We start from the raw sequence: 24,827 nt of genomic DNA on the forward strand, positions 1-24,827 counted from the left end.
AATAATGAACTAATCGCCAAACTTCAAGAATTTTCGTGATCTACATGGTCGAATCAATCAAAAAAATGGTCCAATAGTTCCATGAAGGAACTTTCAATTTTCTTCAATTTTCTAAGGGTTAGGTATGGAAAATTTTACGAAAATTTTTCGACAAAAAATTTTTCAAGTGAGATCGAAATTCGGCTAATCAGGGATCGTCAATTCTGGCACCGCTATCGATTTTGCGCAGACCTCACAGTTTTGAGGAAATTCAAACTCGAAATTGGGGAAAAAATTGAATTTCCATCCAAAAATCGTTATATCTCCTAAATTATTCGCACGAACCCCTCAAATAAAAACGTTTTTTGAACATCGGGTTCTGATCTGAAACATAGTGAGGTTTCAAGGGCGTAGCTTACGTCCAGGAGAAGTTGCAGCCTCGGGAATTTCATCCATTGTTTTTCGAAAATTTCAGATTTTTACTTATAATTTCTGAAATGATGTATGTACCTTATCCTCCTCAGCATAAGTTAAATGGTCTTCGGTTTGTGATTGTGTATTGTCTTCTAAAGTCGTGTTTTTTACAGTCTGTCGAACTCTTAATTTCATTTCGTAATGTTGATTTGCTATGACGTACAAATGTATCTTCTTGGCCATTTGTAGACATTGACTCTTACCCTGAAATTCCAGATATTTACCTGGGTTTTCTAAATACGGTACCATACTTGTCATTAATGAACGGCGCTCTTTCATTCTAGAAAATAGAATAGTTAATTCAAGAATATTTGACCTTGAATTAGTTGACCTCAAGACTTTTTTCAGTTTCTTCAATACCTATACATGAAATATTCCCAATCACTTATGATACCCCCTCAAAATATAATTTTCCTTGAGACACAAATAACCAACAAAACTAGAAAAAAAAAACAGTCTCAACATGTGATTAAAAATCCCCGAATCCGATCGATACGAAGGCACCATTCAATACTTGGAGCACACAAGCAACACATTTCTCCCTTATGAGCCAGGTAGATCTGGAACAGGAAATATCCTTTGAAGTTTGTTTGTCTACTCATGGAACATCTTATTATAATAGTTTTTTCTCTAGCCTTCTTTCTTCTTATCCTTTGTGGCTCTTTTCGTATCTTTCTTTTTCGTGCTTTTTTTTTTCTTAATCTTTGTGTCTTTTTTCTTCTCCTCCTTCATGCCTTTTGTTCGTATCTTCTTTGCGTGCCTTTTTTTTTAACTAAACCATGTATACGTTAATGTTTACTTGTAAGCTAGATTTCTCCAAGATTGATTTGTTTCCTTACTTATCGTAAGGTAAACAAGAATTAACAAGGTAATCAATATGAAATCAATGACTATGCAAAATACACAAATATTCAGCCTAGAACATTTAATTTCCACATGTAATATTGCACTTCATAGAAAGGAATAATACAACAGCTCTCGAATCAAAATAGGAAAAAACTAAAACAACATTAAATATCTTACTGAAATAAGACAAAATAGGACAATATCACGAACCATTAGAATAAGAAGGAAAAAGTATAAATGAGAAATAACTTCAGTTTCTTCGATATACATGAAATATTCCCAATCACTTATGATACCCCCTCATAATATAATTCACCTTGAGACTCAAATAACCAACAAAACTAAAAAAAAACAGACTGAACATGTGATTAAAAATCACCGAATCCGATCGATACGAAGGCACCATTCAATACTTGGAGCACACAAGCAACACATCTCTCCCTTATGAGCCAGGTCGATCTGGAACAGGAAATATCCTTTGAAGTTCTCACGCCAGTTACTCTCCTCTGTCTCCTTTCCCTGCATCTCATCCTCCTTCCGTGCCAATCTGACTGTGCAAACGTCAACAATCCGAATCCACTTTTAATATATTCCTGTGTCCACAATGCGCGAGCGAGGATGCGATCGGAATATCTGATCGTCGTCCCCTTTGGCCCCCCCTCGACCGCCCGCCCCCTTTTTCATCCCGGGGACGCTATGTGCTAAATTAAACTCTTCAGAATATATTAACATTTGGATAGGACAGCGGCGTATGCGTGTGATGGTAGGTTGGAACGGGATTAGAATGGAGAAAATCTTTAGTTTTGGGGGTGGAGGAGGGAGGTGTCTACAACGTATAAGGAATCCTGTAAGGAGTTTTTTTTATACCGTTACAAAGAATTTAAGAAGGACATGAAGCATTTGAACTTGTTCGTCTACTCATGCAACACCTTGTTCCTTGTACAAGAGTGACAAAACCGAGTCATTTCATCATGATTATTCCACTAGAAACCGAAATAAATGGATACTCCCACAACACCGTATAAAGAGAACCCAAGATAGCTTCAACTTTTTGGGTATCAAGTTGCTAAACAAACTTCCTCAAGGCTGGTTGGAACTGAGCAAGGTTTCCTTCAGATATCAAATGAAAAGGTTTTTGACAAAAAATGTATTCTATTCCATTAAAGAATTTTTAGATTATAAATTTTAGATTTTGAATTTTATAATGCAGTTCACTTATTGTCTGTAAGCCAGTTGCCATTGTGGTTTTTTCTTGTGGTTTTTTTATTGAAGTTTTTATTGTGACTTATTATTGAAGTTTTTAATGTGACTTATTATTATTATGTATTGGATATTTATTGTATCAATTTTTTTAAATATTGAGGCACCTTGTAAATTATTGAAGGTTAATTTTATTTATTTGTGATGTTTTAAGAGCAAGTAAATTCTATTTCTATTTCTATTCTATAATAGTCTTTTTTCATGCTTTTTTTCTTCTCATCCTTCGTGCCTTTTTTCTTATTCTCAACCTTTGTGCCTTTTTCTTTTCCTCCCTCGTGCCTCTTTTCGAATTCTCCTTCTTGCGTGCATTTTTTCAACTTGATCTTTATTTATGTTTGTGCATAATTTCATGGCTACTTGTAAGCTAGATTTCTCTCAGATGGCTTTGTTTCCTTACATACCGTATGATAAACAAACAATTAAGAAGGAAATCGATATGAAATCAATGGATACTTATTCGTCTACACCTGCAACACGTTATTACAATAATTTTTTTATGCCTTTTTTCTTTCACTAATTCGTGCCTTTTTTCCTCATATTGGTATCTTCTTCGCGTGCCTCTTTTTAATTTAACTGTTTTTACGTTTGTGCTTACTTTCATGGTCGCTTGTAAGCTAGATTTCTCTCATATGACTTTGTTTCCTTACATACCTTGAGGTAAACAAAAATTAAGAAGGAAATCGATATGTAATCAATGAGTACCTCTTCGTTCACACCTGCAACACCTTATTACAATAATTCTTTTTTTTTCAATCCTTTTTCTTCCCCTCCTTCGTGCCTTTTCTTTTCATATTGGTATCTTCTTTGCTTGTCTTTTTGTAATTTAACTGTTTGAATGTTTGTGCTTAATTTCATAGTCACTTGTAAGTTAAATTTCTTCCAGATGGCTTTGTTTCCTTACGTGCCATAAGTTAAACGAAAAATCAAGAAAGACGTCAATATGAAATCAATGAATACATGTTCCCCGACTCACGCAGCTCGTTATTACAATACTTTTTTTCGACCCCATTTTCTTTTGTTCCTCCGTGCATTTTTTATTATTTTTCTTCTTGATCCCTTTTTTCTTCTTCATATCTTCTCTACTTGCCTTTTTCTTACCTTTTACGTGTTTATTTTTGTGCCTAATTGCATGGCTAGTTAGACTTCTCCCAGAAAGCTGGTACCATTACACCATGCCTCTTTAACTGCTCGTTCTTTGAATCGATCATTTTGTATGTAATTTTCGAATTTTGAGTCGGACTGGTCTCAAAAATTGAAAATATTTCGATCGCCACTATCATTATAAAAACACCTTGTACTAGTATGTATAATAGAAAGGATACTCACTCAGATCTCAACCCTGAACATCACTGCTCCGAATACCCCAATACTCAATAAATTTCCATAAAAATTAAGCCTAGATCTTTATTTCCACATATTAAATTGTACTTCACACAAAGGAATAATTTAACAGCTCTCAAATCAAAATAGGACAAACCTAAATCAACTAACTAAAAATCTTACTGAAATTATAATGAAGTAATAAAGTTTATTCATCCTGACATATTATATACATAACAACAATATATTTTATATACCATTACAGTGACCTCGTGACCTGAGCAAGAGCTCATAAAAAAATAGGAAAATATCTCCAACCATCAGAATAAGAAGGAAAAAGTATCAATAAGAAATAACTTAATCGGTCAAGTCAAACCCTGTTGATTGATAGGTGAGGTTGTTGAAAAGGAAATATTTGAAATTAACAGTTCATACTTTTAAGATTAAAGTTGCCATACTCGCTTGAGGTTACGGATTTTACTATTAGAAATAATAACCAACATTTTGTTAGCGAAATTGTTGTATTGCAAAATGGTGGAGGTGTCGGTTAGTCTAACTGGTTGTAACGATTCTTTTAATACAATACAGAGTTTTTACATTACTCGTTTTTATAATGAAATAATAAACATGTATTCTATTCCCAGTTTTTCTTCTCCTGACACGATACATTTCTCTTCAACACTTGATTAGATTAAACAAAATGTTGCATTACCCAATTCCATGATGTTTTTTTTAATCTTTTGATATATGATACAGAATCGACGAACAGATGTCTTATACAAAGTTCTTCTACAGAAAATTTGAATAGAGATCAACTCAAATCTAAGGATAGATGGAGAAGTGATAAAAGAGGAAAATTAAGTCAAGTTGTAACAATAGACTTACATGGAAAAACCTTATAAAATACGCCGTGGATAAAAAAACTCAGCAATGAACAGACTTAATCCAATTACATATAGAAAAAAGAATCAAATCAGCCATAATACAAAACTGACAATGATTTAGTCAATTGCACCCCCTTAAATAATATATGGATTGGGAACATGGGCTTATGCAGCCAAAAGCCATGATACGAGTGACAGAAAATAAACTGTTGAGAGTTGCAATGGTGCGTAAGAATCCAACAAATACACTGAGACTCAGATTAGGAAAGTGTCACAGATTTTCTGAAGAGAAAGGTCAAGAAGATATTTGAAAAAAAGTCAACATCCAGATGACGAGCTAAAAAAACTAGTTGACTACAACCATGTTGAACATGAGATTAGGATACAAACTAAGTTTATTGAGTGACGGACACTCTATGGAGAAATCTATGGAGGGTAAACAATTCTTATATGTACAGGCGGGAACAGAATACATTCCAAAAAATTAGTGGAGGGCTCCCAAAATGAATAGAAAGCCAGCAGACTGCTGTGAGTCAGGAAAACGATAACGTTTTCAGTAGTCGCTATACAGGGGTCAAGTGAGCTAGGAAGATATATTTAACCCTTTTTTTGTATCATGAAATGTTCCACCAATCATATCTTTGGATGTTGGCTCAATTGGAACGAAAAAAATTAAATTTTTGAAACATATCTATTTTTAAATGACTTATGGTTTGGCCAACCTGTACATACCCACAGCTTCTGTAGAAACAGTATCCTCCTGACCAATCATCCGCTAAAACCTAAATAAAAACGATTGGTCCGCCTCTGAATTAGACTCCTCGCAATATATTAACATTTCGAGCAGGGTGAAGTGAAGGAATTCTGCTTCTTATGCGCTCATCTCATTGCCCTCTCTCTCCCGTCTATCCTGATCGATTCGATGGACCGATAGATGTCCTCGCTAAACGTCACGAGACTGTCACCGTCCCATCTGAATTGGAAACCAGGGAGCATCCAATTTCTGATCGTATTCGATATTTGCCATTTGCAAACATCACAAAAAACTTAATATTGAGAGATATGGATGTTGCATAAATTAGGATCGATGTAGCGAGGACGTTGCTGTATCATTTTAGAAAATATATATATGAAGATATACACTCACAAAATTGGATAGTACTAAAATTTGGGCAGAAGGTACTTACGATAAGTGGAATCGAGACTGTACACGGTGTTCCTTACCTGGAGGCACAAAGGAAATTGGTTAATTCCAATTATGAGAAAATGATGGGTTCACTAACATTAGGAACTACCCTTCTCAATCAACAATTGTATCCGATAGATAAAATATGCATACCGTTCTTGATACTTGATATATCATTACGTGTACAACTTTGCTTCCGCCGTTTTGCAATAAATGGCTGTAGCGGTAAGTAGTAGTCGAAATAAATATATCGTAGATGTCTTACAATAAGCTTTGTATTTGTAAACATAACCCCATCGATATATTAGTAGATTTATGTCTGCATCATAAAATTATTCTCGATTACATGTCCGCTTACGAGCCAAATTCTCGTCATTTGCGGGAGTTTTCAATTTTCTACTTTAATATGAAGAAATCTGCGGCTGAGGCTCATAGAATTCTCTCAAATACCTATGGTGAGGCCGCTATTAGTGGAATAACGTGCCGAGAGTGGTTTCAACGCCTCAAGAACGGCGATTTGACGTCTAAGACCAACAGTGGAAGAGAGAAGGTTTTCGAAGATGAAGTGGAGGCAATACTTCATCAAGACTCGCGTCAAACGCAACAATTATTGGCAGGATCATTGGAAGTGACATAACAAGCGATTTCAAAACGCCTGAAAACCATGAGAATGATTCAAACGCTGGGAAATTGGGTGCCGTACGAGTTGAAGCCGAGAGATGTTGAACGGCATTTGTTTTGCTTATGAACCGCTGCTTGCAAGACAAAGATGGAAAGGATTTCTGCATCGCATTGTAACTGGATACGAAAAATGGGTTCATCACGATAATCCCGGGTGCAGAAAATCATGGGGATATTCCGGCCATCCTTCCACGTCGATGGCCAAACCGAATATTCATGGTTTCAAGACCATGCTCAGTATTTGGAGAGACCCGCTTGGCGTAGTGTATTATGAGTTGTTAAAAGCGACTGAAATAATCACAGGCGATCGTTATCGAACGCAATTGATACGTTTGAGCCGATTATTGAAAGACAAACGGCCGCAATACATCAAAAGACATGATGAAGTAATTTTACAGCATGACAATGCTCGAACCAATGTTGCGAAAGTTGTCAAGACATACTTGGAAACGTTCAAATGAAGTCCTACCCCACCCGCCGTATTCTCCAGACTTTGCTCTCTCAGACTATCACTTTCGATCAATGGCACACGGCCTGGCTGACCAGCACTTCCAGTCTTATGAAGAAGTAAAAAAATGTATCGATTCGTGGGTCGTTTCAAAAGATGACCAGTATTTTCAACGCGAGATTCGTACGCTGCCCGTAAGATTGGAAAAAGTAGTGGCCAGCGATGGACAATACTTTGAATCATAAATGTATAACCAGTTTTTTACAATAAAGCCTTGAATTTAAGAAAAAAACGGCGGAAGCGAAGTTGTACTCCTATGTATTACCTTAATTTTTTCTATTATCTTTTAGATATGCAATTGAATAAAATCCCAAAATACGGTTATACGCAAATATGAACGTTACAAATCTATGACGTCACCGAACCATCTCACTTTTCATAGACGCTCATTTTGTATTTTAAGGTTGCTTAATGATTGCTGTGGAGCAAATATTCACTAATTCTAATTGATTTAATTTCCCTTCAATCACCTATATCTTTTAACCAATTCCATACCTTCTAAATTACTCAAAGCACAACAAAATATTCGTTTATTAAGTACAAGTTGAATTATTTAGGTTGATAGTCATTAAAAGTCTTAAAGTTATTTAATTTGTCCAAAAAGGTATGGAAATGGTTAAAAGAAGAGATAATTCGCTTATAATGTTTACATAACCACTATCAACAATCCTAATCGTCAAAGACGTCCAGGCGAAGTAATGTAATATTGGTAAAAGAGTACAATAAAAGCCACATGACATAGTACATATGTAGAGCCGCATGCCAAAAAAATTAATTTCAGAGAACATTACATTGTTATTTTGACGAAAGAAACAAAAAACTAGGTACTCATTTAATAGTTATTCATATGCAAACCTCTTGTCCTTATTAATATTCGATATAAATGCAATCAAAAATAAATTAAACATCAAAATGGCTTTAGAGCTCGTTATCATTCATTATTCAGTATAGAATTCGTAAATCGCTCAACAAGAGAACATCCTTCAATTTATAATAACGTAAGACGAAATTCTATTCCTCTTGGATAACAACATCCTGTAGGGGCCGGAAGAAAATGATATAATATTCGATTCTTTTTTTTCGGCAGTCATAACTATGAACTTACCATTTAGCCATTAGTGATGACTGAACAACCAACCCTTTCTATATTAAGTTCGATAACATTAGGTTATTCAACGAATTCATTTCGGTTTATTTTCTGCAATTTTCAATTTTTCGAATAAAGAACCATTTTTTCCGGATTAATATAGTGCAATTAGAGTTTGTTTTTCCTGAAAGCCATAACAGAAATAAGATTAATTTTCCTTTTTTTAATTTTGACATAGGTACAAAGTGACACTTTTTGAAACGTTTTACTTGTCGTAAAAAGTTGGTCGTTAATTAGGAAAAATATAGAATAATTGTAAGACTCAACTATTTGAACTACCCTCTTTATTTTTATTAAAGTGATGTAACTACTACTCAGCAAGAGGATTTATAAATTCATTCAATTTTAACACATGAAAAAAATGGAACAATTAGTGATATTGGCCTTATAGGTAATAGAAGTTAAGTTTTCATGGCCAATTAGGCGATATTAGGTACCATTCAATGATTTAGAAACAATCAAAAACCTCATAGTGAAAAAATGATCATTAAATTCGAAGTTACATTTGCTGTAATGAAAAATTAGTGAATCTTAGAAGATCCCAATTGAAGCCACAATACAATTTGCGAATTTTCCTCAACCAACGTCCCCAAAGTAGGTACGAATTAACCAAGCCAGCGAAACAACAAACACAAGCCATTCGAAGAGTAACGAGGGGGTAAAAAAAGAAGAAGAGAAAAAAAAACACATAAATTCCGTAGTATACGTGAGGGCGAACCACTCCGAGTGGTGGCCATTGGAACCCGAGAATTTTCCGGTGAGTTATGGGAGAAGGCCAGTTCTGGAACCGGCTCATACACATATATACATATTAAACGCAATTATAATTCTTAGTGTACGAGGCTGCTAACGTCGAGGACGGAGGCGAGAGGGGGATGTATCCACCATATTGTATACGCCCCCGCACCGGAGGCTCCGCCCGCATGCTTTCTCCTTCTAATGCTGCTGCACAATCATTTCATTTCTTTTTCCGTTAAGTATATCATACCTACCGGCACAGTGTGCGAAATAATTCTAATGGATTGCTTTCGTCGGTGGAGGAGAGAGAAGGGAGATGGAGTGGAACGCAGGCCGAGAGCTGCGGAGGAGTCCGCGGATGCCTCTGGTCACGGCGTCCACCAGGTCGATGGTTTATGGATGCCCATCGAGGTTAACGATGGGTTTGGGATGTATGATGTTTTGTAAGGGGAAGGTAGTGATTTGGGGGGTTTTGTGTTTTTCGAAGGCTTTTTGGGGGGGATTTGGATTTGAAGAATTGTTAATTTTTTTGAGAAAATTAATGATAAATAGATAACTATTTTGAACTGTTTCGGCCGTTACTAATTTTGTAGTTTTATACTATCTATATGAAGAGCCCAGGGGAAAACCTCGAGAGAGAGAGAAATTAATTTTACAGTTTACCAACTAACGAAGAAACGATTTAAAAATGTTGTAAATAAACTATGCAGTATCAGAATAACAGGCTAAATGCCTGAAAATATCATACTATGATAGTTATTGTAAAACCAATCAGTAGTCTAGCATTTCGAACTGATTCTGTTAACCCCATTGTATGTGCCTGGGACTATAAATTATGAAAGGGGTTCCATAAAATTTTGATCGACAAATAAATTCATTAATTTATGTTTGAAATAGAAGATCGAGCCTAAGATGATTTGAAATCGAACATACAAATGATTCAATATTGATGAGAATCAATAAAAATTTTGTGGATGCCACCAGGACATTCTTTTGAATATTGGAGAAAGTAATAGGGTTACAGTTTCAATCTCATAGTCGACTAATTGTGACTTAGATGAATCAGTAGTTTGAGCTTTGTAGTGCATGTAAGTTTATTGAAATGTATTTTTTCATTCAGAAGAATTATCAGTCAAATATAAAGGACAAGTCGATTCAAATTGAGTCTGAAATTCTATTTCCTTTCATCAAATTTAATGATTGAACCAGGTCTTGAAGAATTTAAATCAGCCTTCAAGAACAGTATATAAACCACAAATTATCGGTGTTTGGATGGATCAAAAAGTTAGATCAGTATTAGTCTTGATGCCAATTTGTACTTAAAACAGGCAGATTCAACTATCAATTCAAGATATTCAGCTCTTCTTGTCATAAGTGTCACTGATGAGTGATGATCGAGTTAAATATAAAACAAAAGCACATATTGAACGCTCAGGTTGAATATATTGTGTTTTTTGTCAATGAGAAAACTCGTTTTTGATCTCAGATATTAGTTTATTCAAGAAGAACGTATGGACTCCAAAGCAAAAATGAAAGTTACTAGAATAAGGCATGAAGATGTGGTAGGGTCAACAATTCACCGTTCCAGAAAATCACCCCCGAAGTGAGCGGAGCCACGGGCAAAAGTAGTATATATTTATTTAGCCAGGGCGAAGAAACGACGGGCTATCTGCAGAGATATTACAATTCCTTTGTCTATATCATCATATATGCAAAACTTGTCTGAGGCGGCTCCTCTACGTTTCTCTCTCCAGCAGTTAAATATTCCCTCTTGCTCATTCCCTAGGGAATCATATCCCACTCTCCCCACCCGCTCGATACACGGTTTCTTCGTCCTCTTCTCCACACGAGAATTATAAATATTTTCCCTGCGTTGCCCTTCCGAAATTAGTTTTTTTTTTCGTTTGGGCACAGTGTCGTGCATTGCTAGAATGTGAAATCGGGCATTGGTTGAAGCTGGGAAAATTCACGTTTTCCAAACTTTTCTTCTACATCCAGAAGTGTTTATTTGATATTATCCAAAAATGCATTATAGTTAATAAATCATTTATTGGATATATCGACAAACAAATATTAGTTTCATGGAAATAAATAATTTATTTGAAATCCTATCAATAATCATCATTTATCATTACACTTCATTTATTTACGCATAACTTAGATATTAATAATGCTGAAGAAATATCCATTCGACGGAAATAAATATAGTTGAGGTTAATATATCATTGAGTAACAATTAATAAACCTTATTTATATGTAATATGTATCCATGCTGAATAAAAAAAAATTTCAATTCAGTAATGGTTAACTTATTTCTTAGATAATTTTTTTGGTTGTTTCTATTATCCGATTGTTAGGGTCTAAGAAGAACCGTTTGCCAAATTAGGTAATTTTTTAGAGTTCATATCGAGGGTATCCGGGTTTGACCCCTAGTCATCTTGATCGCATCTGTTCCCTCTAACCACTGTTCTGCCAACATCACTAATAACTAAGCAGGTACAAACGATCAAACCCAAAATTCAGTACAGATGTGCTAAGCAGCGTTCAATAAGCCCATAGTAACACAGATTTTATGTTTAAAAAGGAAATTCAAATCCAGAAAAACTGACTGTTTGGTGCACTCCTGGTTTGGATCAATCCAAAAAGTTTCTTCGAAACTTTGACACTGCGAGATCCAAGGAGTATTTGGATCTTAGCAAGAATATAACGGGTGTTTTTTTCGAAGTATATAACTTTGAGTTGGCATTACTGTTCAAGATGGCGACCGATTTAACAGCTGTCAAGTGATTTATTCTCAGTTTGGTTTGGCAATTCATCGTGACTAGACTCACGCCTGAACAACACTTGCAAATAGTGCAATTTTATTTCGAAAATAATGGTTCTGTGCGGAATACGTATCGACTACGTCCATTAGCGCTGAAGCGCACTTCTGGATAAATGGCTACGTCAACAAACGAAACTGTCACATTTGGAGTGAAGCTAATCCTCAAGTGTATGTCAAAACACCGTTACATCCCGAAAAACTGACTGTTTGGTGCGCTTTATGGGCTGGTGGAATCATTGGTCCGTACTTCTTCAAAAACGATGATGGCCAGAACGTTACAGTCAATGGTGATCGGTATAGAGCCATGATTACTAACTTTTTCATTCCTGAATTGAACAACCATGATGTCCAGGAGCTGTGGTTCCAACAAGACGGCGCAACATGTCACACAGCTCGTGCCACAATCGATTTATTGAAAGACACGTTTGGTGACCGCCTAATTTCACGTTTTGGACCTGTGAATTGGCCTCCAAGATCTTGTGATTTAACACCGCTAGACTACTTTCTGTGGGGCTATGCAAAGTCATTGGACTATGCGGATGAGCCACAAACCCTTGACCATTTGGAAGACAACATTCGCCGTGTTATTGCCGATATACGGCCACAAATATTGGAAAAAGACATCGAAAATTAGACGTCCAAATTTGACTACATACGAGATAGCCGTTGCGGTCATATACCAGAAATCATATTTAAAATGTAATGCCACAAGATTACCTTGCGGATAAATAAAATTCATGTCAATCGAATAATCCATCGTTGTTTTATTGCAATTTAAAGTTCTATAGCTTTAAAAAAAACACCCTTTACTACACCTCCTCACTGGATTCTTAACAGGGCATTGTCGCCTTAGGAAACACCTCATGAGAATGGGTCTAGCAGAAAAAGACGAGTGCAGATTCTGTTGTGCAATACAAACAGGCATGCAAAAGGGCTTGATATCGAATCGAAACGTGCATACTTTAGTGCTACTTTGAGACCTAAGGTACGCATTAAATAGAATCCAATCTTTTTTTTTTCATGAAACAAGGGAATATCAAGTACTTTTGTAATTTCAATTTATGTTATGTTGCTTATCGATATAATGGATACAGAAATTGTTATATTAACTGTATGAATAAAAACCCAAAAATTACCTGAACTTGGTTGAATTTTCCAAGATTCGCAACTTTGAAATTAGGCCTGACAAAGGCATAGGGTCAAATGCCAGCCAGAAGAAAAACGAGAAAGGAATATGAAAATAGGCACAAAAAAGACAAAGTGTGTTAATAAAAGCATATCTATGAAAAACATAAATATAATAATAATAATAAGAGAGTTTATTCATGAAAATACATTCAATAAACTCTATAACACTGTAGAGTTTTATAAAAATATAAACTGTGCACAGTAATGAACATAAAATTTTACTCTTTATACACCGCAAAATATATTATCTTCTAATTAAGTGGAACAAACGTGTGCTTCATCACAGATAATGGTCGAAATCCTGTATTATATTTGTCGAAAATCCTGTAGTATATCTGTCGAAATCGTGATTTTTGTGTGTCACATTCTGTATTTCTCTTTGTCATATTCGTGTGTACATTAATAGTTCTGATTTATTATTTTATGTAATTTTGTTTTATCAAAGTCTATTATCCATTTTTTCAATTTTCTTTTAAATGATATTTTGTTCTTCACATTTTTTTTTCTTGTGGTTCTAGGGAAAAAAGTCTCGGGGCTATGTAGGTGCTACATCTTTGGCCTATCCTCTTTACTGATCTTGGGCGTTCAAAGTTTTTTTCGGCAGTTCTTGTACGATATTGATGGTCTTTCGCTTTGACATTAATTTTTCGTTCGTAGATGTTCAGAACTATTTTCTGTGCAATTTTCTGTGTAATATGAATGAAGAACCTTTTTTTAGGTGCGTGTTTTCGTTGGTTTCGCGCAAAACCAAAATAAATCCCGCGTTACGTCCCTGAACGGACAGTGTGCTCAGAGAACACTTGGAGGGTGAGAGGATAAAGCACCCCCGGCGATGTTAGTCTTTTTAGCAATATAAAAGAACATGATGTGTTTTAGACCCCCAGATAATGTAATGAGGGATTTTGAGTTATGACCTTATTAAATGAGTGTGTTCGCCGTCCATGTCCTGCCTTTCCTACATTTCTACTAATTCTCAGTTATTCTGTCGTAAACTGCGCTACGCTATCCCTGCAAAATAGGTTTTCCCTCTATGGCAGAGGGCTGTTACGGTTATACTTTTTTAAGAAAATGAGGGGGACGCAATGAAAGAAATGAGGATTTTCGTTTATTACGAAACATCTCGGGAAGGCAAAAAGTGCTCTATCGAATGACATTTCTGATTATAGCAAAAAATTGGGGTGAAGCATTGACGTGAAATGGGGAGATTTTGCGGATTTGATCATATAGGTATCCTATTTTGTTCTTGAAATTCTTGAAACGACTTGCCTGAAAAGAAATGAAATACAATACACGTAAACAAAAATATGCAAATGCTTTTCTGCCTGTTCAAATTTGTACCTAATTTCTTCACATAATACCTATCTCTTTTTAACATTTTTTTGGAGAAACGAGAATAAATTTACCTCATGATAGAAGTGCATGCTTGGAAAGTTCGACTTTTCCCTTTTCGATAATAAAAGGTTTGCCAATGAAAGGTTTCATATTGATATTAAAAAAAACGAGTTTATTCCAAAAGAAAAATCAATAGGTGTTTATTTGCGGCTATATGTCCTCAAAAACTTCACAAATTCCATCTTCAAGGTCTTTAATCGATTATAGAGCATTTGGCATATATAGCTTATCTTTCACGTGGTCCCCAAGAAAAAATGTCTAAATGTGTTAAATCACAAGATCCTGGCGTTTACCTCTTCGAGAAATACAAATGGCTGGAAAATTTCTCTTGAACAATTGTTTCGTTGCTTGTATGGCACGTAACGCCATCTTCTTCGAAATAAGCGTCGTCCATATATGCCTTCCTCAGAGGAAGGAATTAGGAAAAATATCGGATTTCAAATTTGCATATTTAATCGGGAATCACTCAAATAAATATATTTCATTCAATATAACATACATTCATAACGATATAGTAAAATTGTGGTTTTGAAAATATATCACAAAATCGACAACGTAATCTAATCATGTTGGGGACATATAAAAATTGCCTATACTCCCTCTATCTATGTTTATTACTCTATGGTAACAACAAATGAAACTCAAATTTTTTATGTCTTCTAGATTAATTTGAATAAAATTTGATCAATTAAAACATTCAACTAGTTGAACATTTGTCCATGAAGTATGGAACAAATTCATTTTTAGCTAAACAGACCATTTCAAGAAATAATCCTGAAACACATCGATTTTTTATTTTAATTTACCGTATCTTTAAATAATAGTCTAATATACAGGGTGAATTACTTTCGAGTAATGATGTCACCGTCATTTTTTTTTATGGAACACCCTCATTTTGTCTCAATTTTCGGATTACTCTAGATGGGCTGATTCTAAAAATGTGTCACATGTTGATTCCAATTGGTATGCTTTTTTTAAATTGATAAGAAATAATTTCTTTCATATTCTGTCTGCTAGACCACAAGTATCAAACATGTTTGGAATTTTGATATCATCATTTTTATTAATCTGAAAGTGTAACAAACTACAGGGTGTTACATTCAAACCAATTGCCGCTAGACAATAAGTATTTTTGATAATATCGTTAATTTAACTAATAAAGAATGTTACGTTTTACTTTATGAGCACACACAAAACTTTTGTATTATTGTCCACCCTGTACCAATTGGAATCAACATGTGATACATTTTTGGAATCAGCTCAGCTAGAGTAATCGGAAAATTGAAACAAAATGGGGGTATTCCATTTAAAAAAAATGACGGTGACTTCATTACTCGAAAGTAATTCACCCTGTATATCAGATTATTATTTTAAAATACGGTGAATTAAAATCAAAAATCGAAGTGTTTCAGGATTATTTCTTAAAATGCTCTGTTTAGCTAAAAATGAATTTGTTCCATACTTTACGGACACAGAGTATATTTCAAAAACGAAGATTGGCCAGTGAAACTCTTGCTTTCAGGGTAACTTATGGAAAAATTCTGCATTTTCAATTCACCAACAAAATAAAAAAAGTTTGACTCCGCCACTGATTGACTAATGATTACCGCATCATGCGTTTTATATCCTCGAGAAAGACCAGCAATCTGAGCCTCCGAAGTAAAAAAAAAGAACAGAAAGTTTGATTTGGATTGATTGAGTCGGATCGGACACAAGGAATTGATTAGGCAATCTGTTTTAGCGTGTCCACTCGACTAGCCCTGCGTCCGGTACACTTCACATCACCCTAGACGTCCATTTTGCTTTCTTATCCTCGCAATCTTCGAGCTTCCTCTAGCAGTTTCAACACTAATCGAATTTTCTGAATCAATTTTGTTCGATTCGAATTTGATTGTAGGCTATTTGTGTTGCGGGACTTTGAAATTTAGGAGGTAGCGTTCTTAAAAGAAGGACAACATCCAGAGGGCACCACTGTATCATTTGAATCCCTTTTTAGATACTCACTACGTCTACACTGAGAGAAATCCATATTTTTTTATTAATAAAGCACTTATTTGGAGGTTATTTATTCACAACTATTACAGCAGATTTATATTTGATATAGTCATTAATAGTTAAATTATCCATTCAAAAAAGTTTATTGATAGAGAATAAAATATTTGTTTACAAGGTATTTGATAATATTCAACATATTTCGGTGATAAATAATTTATATGAACTTACGTTATCTCCACAAATAACATGAATTCAGTGTCAACAAATTTTCAACTGGTAGTTAACGAACATGTGCTATTTATGAATAAACTCTTACAATAATTCAATAATTTATTCACTCAGAATATAGGATTTATTGATAATTAACAAACTAACATAATTCTAGCGATCCATAATCTGTGGAAAAGTTTGAGGACACATCCCTCAAAGAGAAGCGCATCTCCTTGAAGGATCTGTCCTTGTAACTTTTCCTTTGATTTGAATTTCCTTTTTAAACATGAAATCTGTGTTACTATGGGGTTATTGAACGCCGCTTAGCACATCTGTACTGAATTTTGGGTTTAGATCGTTTGTACCTGCTTAGTTATTAGTGATGTGGGCAGAACAGTGGTTAGAGGAACAGAGGCGAGCAAGATGACTAGGGTTCAAAACCGGATACTATCAATGTGAACTCTAAAAAATTACCTAGTTAGGCAAACGGTTCTTCTCAGACCCTTACAATCGGATAATAGAAACAACCAAAATAGTTATCTAAGAAATACGTTAACCATTGCTCAATTGAAATTATTATTTTTATTCAGCATGGATACATATTACATATAAATGAGGTTTATTAATTATTACTCAATGATATATTAACCAATTAACCTCAACTATATTTATATAATGTTATATCCCAAAAAAACACTGTTACTGAATAACCAATTGAGGTGTTTCTCTGAAATTCAAGTTTATTTTTTTTATCATGGAAAATACAATGTAATAACACAATTTAATTAATTATAAAACATATCTGAAATTGAAGAAACAACATTCTATAAGTTAATTATTCAATCAATATTCAACATTCAAATTCTCTTCAATTCATAATTCAGTTTGAATTATTTCTGTCACTTTGACATATAATGTAACTTGATAAGATATTAATCAACAGTCTCCTGATTGATGATTATTGGTGGGATTTCAAATAAATTATTTATTTCCTTGAAACTAATATTTGTTTGTCCATATATCCAATAAATGATTTATTAACTATAATGCATTTTCGATAATATCAAATAAACACTTCTCTCAGTGCATTTATGTATTTGATGAATATTCTACCAAGATCAGTAATGAGACTTTTGAAGCCTGATGATATATCGTACAAAACTGTAAGAAAACGTGCTGACAAAATAAAGAGTCCAATTTCATTCCTAATATGTTCACTTCTGTGAAAAAAAAAAGAATATATCGCAATATTCAAACCGCTTTAATTTTCGTGGATCTCTCATACGAAACCTACCCCACAAACTCGCTCAGCATCCCTGAGGTCTGCCTCGTCAGATGGAGAATGAAGCGATCGAAACTTCTTTTCTTTTTCACAAACAACCATATCCTGTATACACATATACACCATTATAGATTTCTTCAATTTAGGGAAGATTGCAGTCGGCCAGCTCGGCAATGTCGATGCGATTTTTTGCCGCGAATTAGAGGTAAATATCGCACACTGTTCGTCAGGTCCGCTGTGCGTTGACATGAGGGTGAAAAAATCGGGGGTAGCTACGTTGGGGTAAAAAAATGCCAGATTTGCATTACCGAATATATTATTGCCAGAGGAATCGAACTTTCTGCATTGTAGTGCTGTTTTAATTTGGGATTCGATGAGATCGATAGATTCTTCATTAGCGAGTTTTTTTTACCCCAATAATCTAAAATCTTTTCTTTATCCATTTTTATAATATAATCTACAAATTTCAACTCCATATGGCGAAATACACTGATTTTCCTTGAAACGTCTATTTCTACGAAAAATACTTATTCGAGGAAGAGCATACAATACTTATATGGATATTATCGGAAAAAGATATCTTTTGTTCATTCTCTTCAGTCGTCTCGAATAGAATTCTTTTCCAGAAGTGTTTCATTGGAATAAAGGGTAGAAAGGAATCGTTCGATACTGAACTTGCAATCAAGGAATACACTAGAACTCATTACAATGGGAAAAAGGCATGATTGGATAACTTCTTCACATCTTTCAAAGAATATTCTTCAAAAACTATTGATTATAACATTTCTGATCACAGATCCACCGAGTTGGTAATACATTTTATAATAAGTACCTGATGAAATGAATGCTTGGAAGTATGTTCGATGTTTCAATGATACGAGAGTTCGACAATTCGAGAATTTCCTTAGTGTTAAAAACTGGCAAAAATTATCCCATTTTTCAGGCCAGAAGTCATTTTGTACCTTTTACTAGGCTGCAATTGTAAACGATTGCAGTCTCAACTGTTAAAATCTATCATCAAATTTGATTGTGCTCTATACAGGGTGTTTCCAAATTACGAACGACATTTGATATCGTTATAGAGCCATGTTTATTTATTTGATAACCAAAAATCAACAGTTTACGAGATAGTTGACTTCTTGAGATTTTTAAAAGATTTCGCATACCTTATACCATACCTTTTTCGTCAATTTTTTCTACCTTGACCATTAGAATAGACGAAGTTCACTGAGAGAAGTGTTTATTTGATATTATCGAAATTGCATTTTAGTTAATAAATCATTTACTTATTGGATATATGGACAAAAAAATATTAGTTTCATGGAAATAAATAATTTATTTGCAATCCCACCAATAATCATCATTTTTATTACACTTCATCTATTTAAGCATAACTTATATTAATAATGCTGAAGAAATATCCATTTCAAGGAAATAATAGTTGAGGTTAATATATCATTGAGTAATAATTAATAAACCTTATTAATATGTATCCATGCTGAATACAAATAATATTTCAATTCAATAATGGTTAACGTATTTCTTAGATTATTATTTTGGTTGTTTCTATTATCCAATTGTTAGGGTCTGAGATCAACCGTTTGCCAAACTAGGTAATTTTTAATACTTCATTTTGAGGGTATCCGGGTTTGAACCCTAGTCATCATGATCGCATCTGTTCCCTCTAACCACTGTTCCGCCAACATCAATAATAACTAAGGAGGTACAAACGATCTAAACCCAAAATTCAGTACAGATGTGCAAAACAGCGTTCAATAGGCCCAAAGTAACACAGATTTTATGTTTAAAAAGGAAATTCAAATCAAAGGAAGAGTTCCAAGGACAGATCCTTCAAGGAGATGCGCTTCTCTTTGAGGGATGTGTCCTTAAACTTTTCCACAGATTATGGATCGCTAGAATTATGTTAGTTTGTTAATTATTAATAAATCCTATATTCTGAGTGAATAAATTATTGAATTCTTGTAAAAGATTATTCATAAATACAAATGTTCGTTAACTAGATATCTTTCATCTGTCGTATGGTTCATAATTAAAAATAAAAACATATCTATAATACCACTAAGAGCCAATTTTATTCCAAACATGTTTGATACTTGTGGTCTAGCAGACAGAATATGAAAGAAATTATTTCTTATCAATTTAAAAAAAGCATACCAATTGGAATCAACATGTGATACATTTTTGGAATCAGCCCAGCTAGAGTAATCCGAAAATTGAGACAAAATGTGGGTGTTCCATTTAAAAAAAATGACGGTGACGTCATTACTCGAAAGAAATTCACCCTGTATATTAGATTATTATTTTAAAATACGGTATAATAAAATAAAAAATCGACGTGTTTCAGGAATACACAGTGTTGCCATTATAACCATTTTAAATTGTGACATTCTTACTGGAAAACTCTAAATATGCTGTAAAACTACTACTTCAAGAAAAAACCTAGTATGTCCGAATGTTTCCCTGCTTCCCTTCCAATCTCATCAAGGCAGTTTATAGAGACACCCTGTTTGCATTTTCACTTTCTGATTTAAATCGCAGAGACAGTCGAAAAAGGGAGCACATCCAGCTCCGAGAGGGCGCTCATTAGACATGTCCTTTAGGCTCGAGATGATAAGGATAGTACCGCATCTATTTTGAACCCTTAAGGGGAGGGGGTGGCGCAAGACGACGGCGCGTCTCGGTGACGCCCCTATTGCCGACGCTAATCAGCTTTTATACGTGACACTTCACGATATCGATTTCAATCCATTGTGAAGCGTACACGTCAATGTGCATTTTTTTTTCAACGAATGTTTAAACTTTGTTCAGAATCTGACGAATGGGATTCTGGAAAATCAGAGATGTGGGTCAGAAATTTGTACGGGTTGGGTTCAGTTATTTACAGGTTGATTCATATACAGATGTGTTTTTTCGAATTCTCATCCCCTGATAAGATAAACCCTATCAAAAAGATAGAACAATTCGATAGTTTTTATTTTATTTTTTTTTTCATGAACTGATAATGGTATCGGGACGAAATTTGGCAGAAATGATAACCTTGATAATACACTCATAAACAACATTTTTTCAACCCTCCACCTCTTCAAGGGGTTGAAATCTGTATCTATCTCCTTGCTATATTGGCTTCAGAACTTCTCGATGGATAGAGATATTGTAACAATGTTATCACCGGTAATTTTTGTAGCTTCACTGACTACTGAGAGAAGTGTTTATTTAATATAAACGAAAATGCATTATAGTTAATAATCATTTATTGGATATATGGACAAACAAATATTAGTTTCATGGAAATGAATAATTTATTTGAAATCCCACCAATAATCATCATTTATTATTACACTTCATTTATTTACGCATAACTTATATTAATAATGCTGAAGAAATATCCATTTGAAGGAAATAAATATAATTGAGGTTAATATATCATTGAGTAATAATTAATAAACCTTATTTATATGTATTAAAGATAATATTTCAATTCAGTATTGGTTAACGTATTTCTTAGATAATTATTTTGGTTTTTTCTATTATCCGATTGTTAGGGTCTGAGAAGAACCGTTTGCCTAACTAGGTAATTTTTTAGAGTTGATATTGAGGGTATCCAGGTTTGAACCCTAGTCATCTTGAACGCAACTGTTCCCTCTAACCACTGTTCTGCCAACATCACTATAATAACTCAGCAGGTACAAACGATCTAAACCCAAAATTCAGTAAAGATGTGCTAAGCGGCGTTCAATAAGCCCATAGTAACACAGATTTTATATGTTTAAAAAGGAAATTCAAATCAAAGGAAAAGTTCAAGGACAGATCCTTCAAGGAGATGCGCTTCTCTTTGGGGGGTGTCCTTAAACTTGTCCATAGATTGGATCGCTAGAATTATGTTAGTTTGTTAATTATCAATAAATCCTATATTCTGAGTGAATAAATTATTGAATTCTTCTAAGAGTTTATATATAAAAAGAAAATGTTCGTTAACTACCAGTTGAAAATTTGTTGATAATGAATTTGTGGAGATAACGTATATTCATATAAATTATTTATAACCGAAATATATTAAATATTATCAAATACCTTGTAATCAAATATTTAATTCTCTATTAATAAACTTTTTTGAAAGCAGAATTCAACTATTAATGAATATATTAAATATAAATCTGCTGTAATAGTTGTGTATGAATAACCTCCAAATAAGTGCTTTATTAATAAAAAAATATGGAATATCAAGCCAACCCTTTAATCTCTAACTGAGAGGAATGACAGAGGCCCCTTCAAAGGAAATTCAGCTAAATTAGGCAAATCAGAGCAGCGAAATTTTGTTGGGGCGCCAAAATGTCTGGCGACTGTCCTGACCAGAGATTCGTCACTAGTGAGTCAAACTTTATCGTTTGAAACCATTCATGGCCCAAAATTCGACTTTGTAACGAAATGATACAGCGCTCTGTTCGAAGAACGATGTTACAATTTATTTTCTCTAATTCTGTGGTTATTCCGTTCATTCTTCCACATCTTGTAGAACAAAATCGTGCGAGAATATATCAGAAACGCACAGTTTTCATGGTTATATTTTATTACTCTGTGTTGGTACTCCGAACTTTCCGCCACGGCTTTATCTGTCAATTCATCAATTTGCCTTAAAGAAATCAGTTCTGCCAACCAACATTTTTCAATGCAAAAATCACTAAATTATATTTATGGGAATATTTCATTAATTTCAATGAAAATGCAATGAATTAGAGAAAATAATGTATAATACTCGTACAGAAGGCTCATTCTACCACTCGTTCATTCCAAAACTCGCCACTTCGTGGCTCGTTTTTGAATTTTGAACTCGTGGAAGAATATCAATGCCTTCTGCACTTGTATTATAAATAACTATTATTCAACACTTCTATGATATGTTCAACATTTCAAAAGGTCTTCAAATGGTTCCAAGGAATCCGTGAGGGCCAAAAAATCCACAAGACGAAAAAGAAGAATAACCACCAATCAAACCAAACAACTGTCAATTCTGACTTTCACAACGCATTGAAATTCACAGTGAAACTCTTCTTCGGCAACTGAAATGTCCCATTCTAACCGTTGCAAGATCTGCTGTTCGAACTATCCAGATTGCAACTCCCACGATTGCTCGTACCACTGGAAAAACCGCTTCTGCAAGTTGCGCAAAAAGTGGTCAGAACACAGCAAATGCGGGAGTGTAAAACAACTACCTGAAGACTGTCCTTATTCTAGGTGTCCTTGCGACCAAACAGTTGGCAGATTTGGTGTGGCCTGGGTTGCAGAGGTACCAGGATGCGAGAACACCGAGCCCAAAGGATGGCAAGTGGATATCGTAGACACCCCTCAAGGGATCATGAAGAAGACGAAGGAGCTATTAGAATGGCTGAACAATCCTCCATCTCATCTTTTTGATTGCATCAAGGGAAACGATAAGTGTTGCAGCATCCATCGGCCTAAATGCAACTTGGATCCGTGTGATGAATGTTGGGAGGAACCTTGCTGTATGAAAGAAACTCCTTTAAAGTGCCAAGAGCCTCCGAAGAAGTGCAGGAAAAGCTGCGAAGACTATGAACCCAGTTGTCATCCTTGCTGTAAGGACTCCACAACCTGTCTAGACTGCAAGCAGCAAAAGTGCTCGATTCGATTCGATTGCCGAAAATGCAATGATGACTCCTCGGATGACAACTGCCCGCCTCGTCACTCTAAATGCCGGTGGTCTACCCTAGGGAAAAACGACTGCGATGATGCCTTCAAGAAGGAAAGTTGCTGCTGTCACTGCCAAGAGAAGTACTTCAAAAATGCAGGGACCAACTATGACAGTGATATAGTGCCTCAGAGGGAACACTCTAGGACTTTATCTTCTGAACTGGCAGACCTCGACTCCAAAGTTGTATGTGCTGGTATAAGGACCAGCCAGATCTGCAAGAAAATAATGGATGAGAAAAGGAATGAGCTTGTGGATAAGCACGAGAAGGAACTGACGACCATTATCGGCAGGTCTTCAGATGATGAGTCTGGAAAGAGTTTGTATGTAAATTCGGCTTATAATCAAAGTATGGGCAATGCAGTGAGCAGTCAAAGACGATCGCACAAATTTCGAAGAAAGGAATCCATTTGAACGAACGAGAACACATTATTTCCAAAATAAAGACATGAATAATATAATTTTGTAAGCTGTTTGATCATTAACGAAAATTTTGTCTGGAGGCTTTGTAGATCATAATATTTCGTCAACTGTCTTGTTGGGAGAGGTAATCACAAAATATTGTAATAATGTGTACCATTATGGCTCTATAGTATTCTAAACCACAAATAAAACTAACCTACAAGGTACTCCTTCAGTGCGTATTAGCTAATCTACAAAAATCATTTATATTATAGTCCTTTTTTAGAGCGCTCATTCTCCGAACCGATTGCTCTATTATTTGGTCACAATATCTGTATTTTTGAGCTGGGGATGGTCACAAACAAAAAGATTCAATTCACTCATGAAGAATCCGTCATCAAATTCGATTCTATGTTTGGCCACATGATAACTGCCGAGTTTCTTCTCAATATCTTGGAAATAACAAAAGATATTAAAAAACGACGTTTGTATCATTGTTATAAATTTTCGAAATCTACAAACTAGTGTCAGAATCGTAGAATCCATGGGTAGTTTAGGTTTAATTTTAATTACGCATAATTCTGAAGGATATGACTGGTGGTACATGAAATAAAAGTATTTCGAATGAATTTTGTCCCTTTCCTCAATTTTGATACTCAAACGTTTTCAAAATAAATAAACTAATGTTTTGAATACATTTTCATGAAGGAAAGTATTTGAGTTCTTGAACATAGACTATATTGGTTTTTTGAAATCATTTATGTTTTAAATGTCAAAATTAATTAA

The 24,827-nt window shown here is 34.6% G+C and overlaps 1 protein-coding gene across 1 annotated transcript; it reads left to right on the forward strand.

Moving 5' to 3' along the window:
- The first annotated feature begins 22,919 nt into the window (after positions 1 to 22,919).
- On the forward strand, positions 22,920 to 24,268 carry LOC123672586. The gene is made up of 2 exons (XM_045606745.1): positions 22,920 to 23,107; positions 23,168 to 24,268. Exons 1-2 carry the CDS (start codon positions 22,998 to 23,000, stop codon positions 24,051 to 24,053), a joined length of 996 nt encoding a protein of 331 aa, XP_045462701.1. The 5' UTR covers positions 22,920 to 22,997; the 3' UTR covers positions 24,054 to 24,268.
- Positions 24,269 to 24,827: the final 559 nt, after the last annotated feature.

The sequence above is a fragment of the Harmonia axyridis genome, chromosome 2 (assembly GCF_914767665.1).
Source record: "Harmonia axyridis chromosome 2, icHarAxyr1.1, whole genome shotgun sequence".
NCBI lineage: Eukaryota > Metazoa > Arthropoda > Insecta > Coleoptera > Coccinellidae > Harmonia > Harmonia axyridis.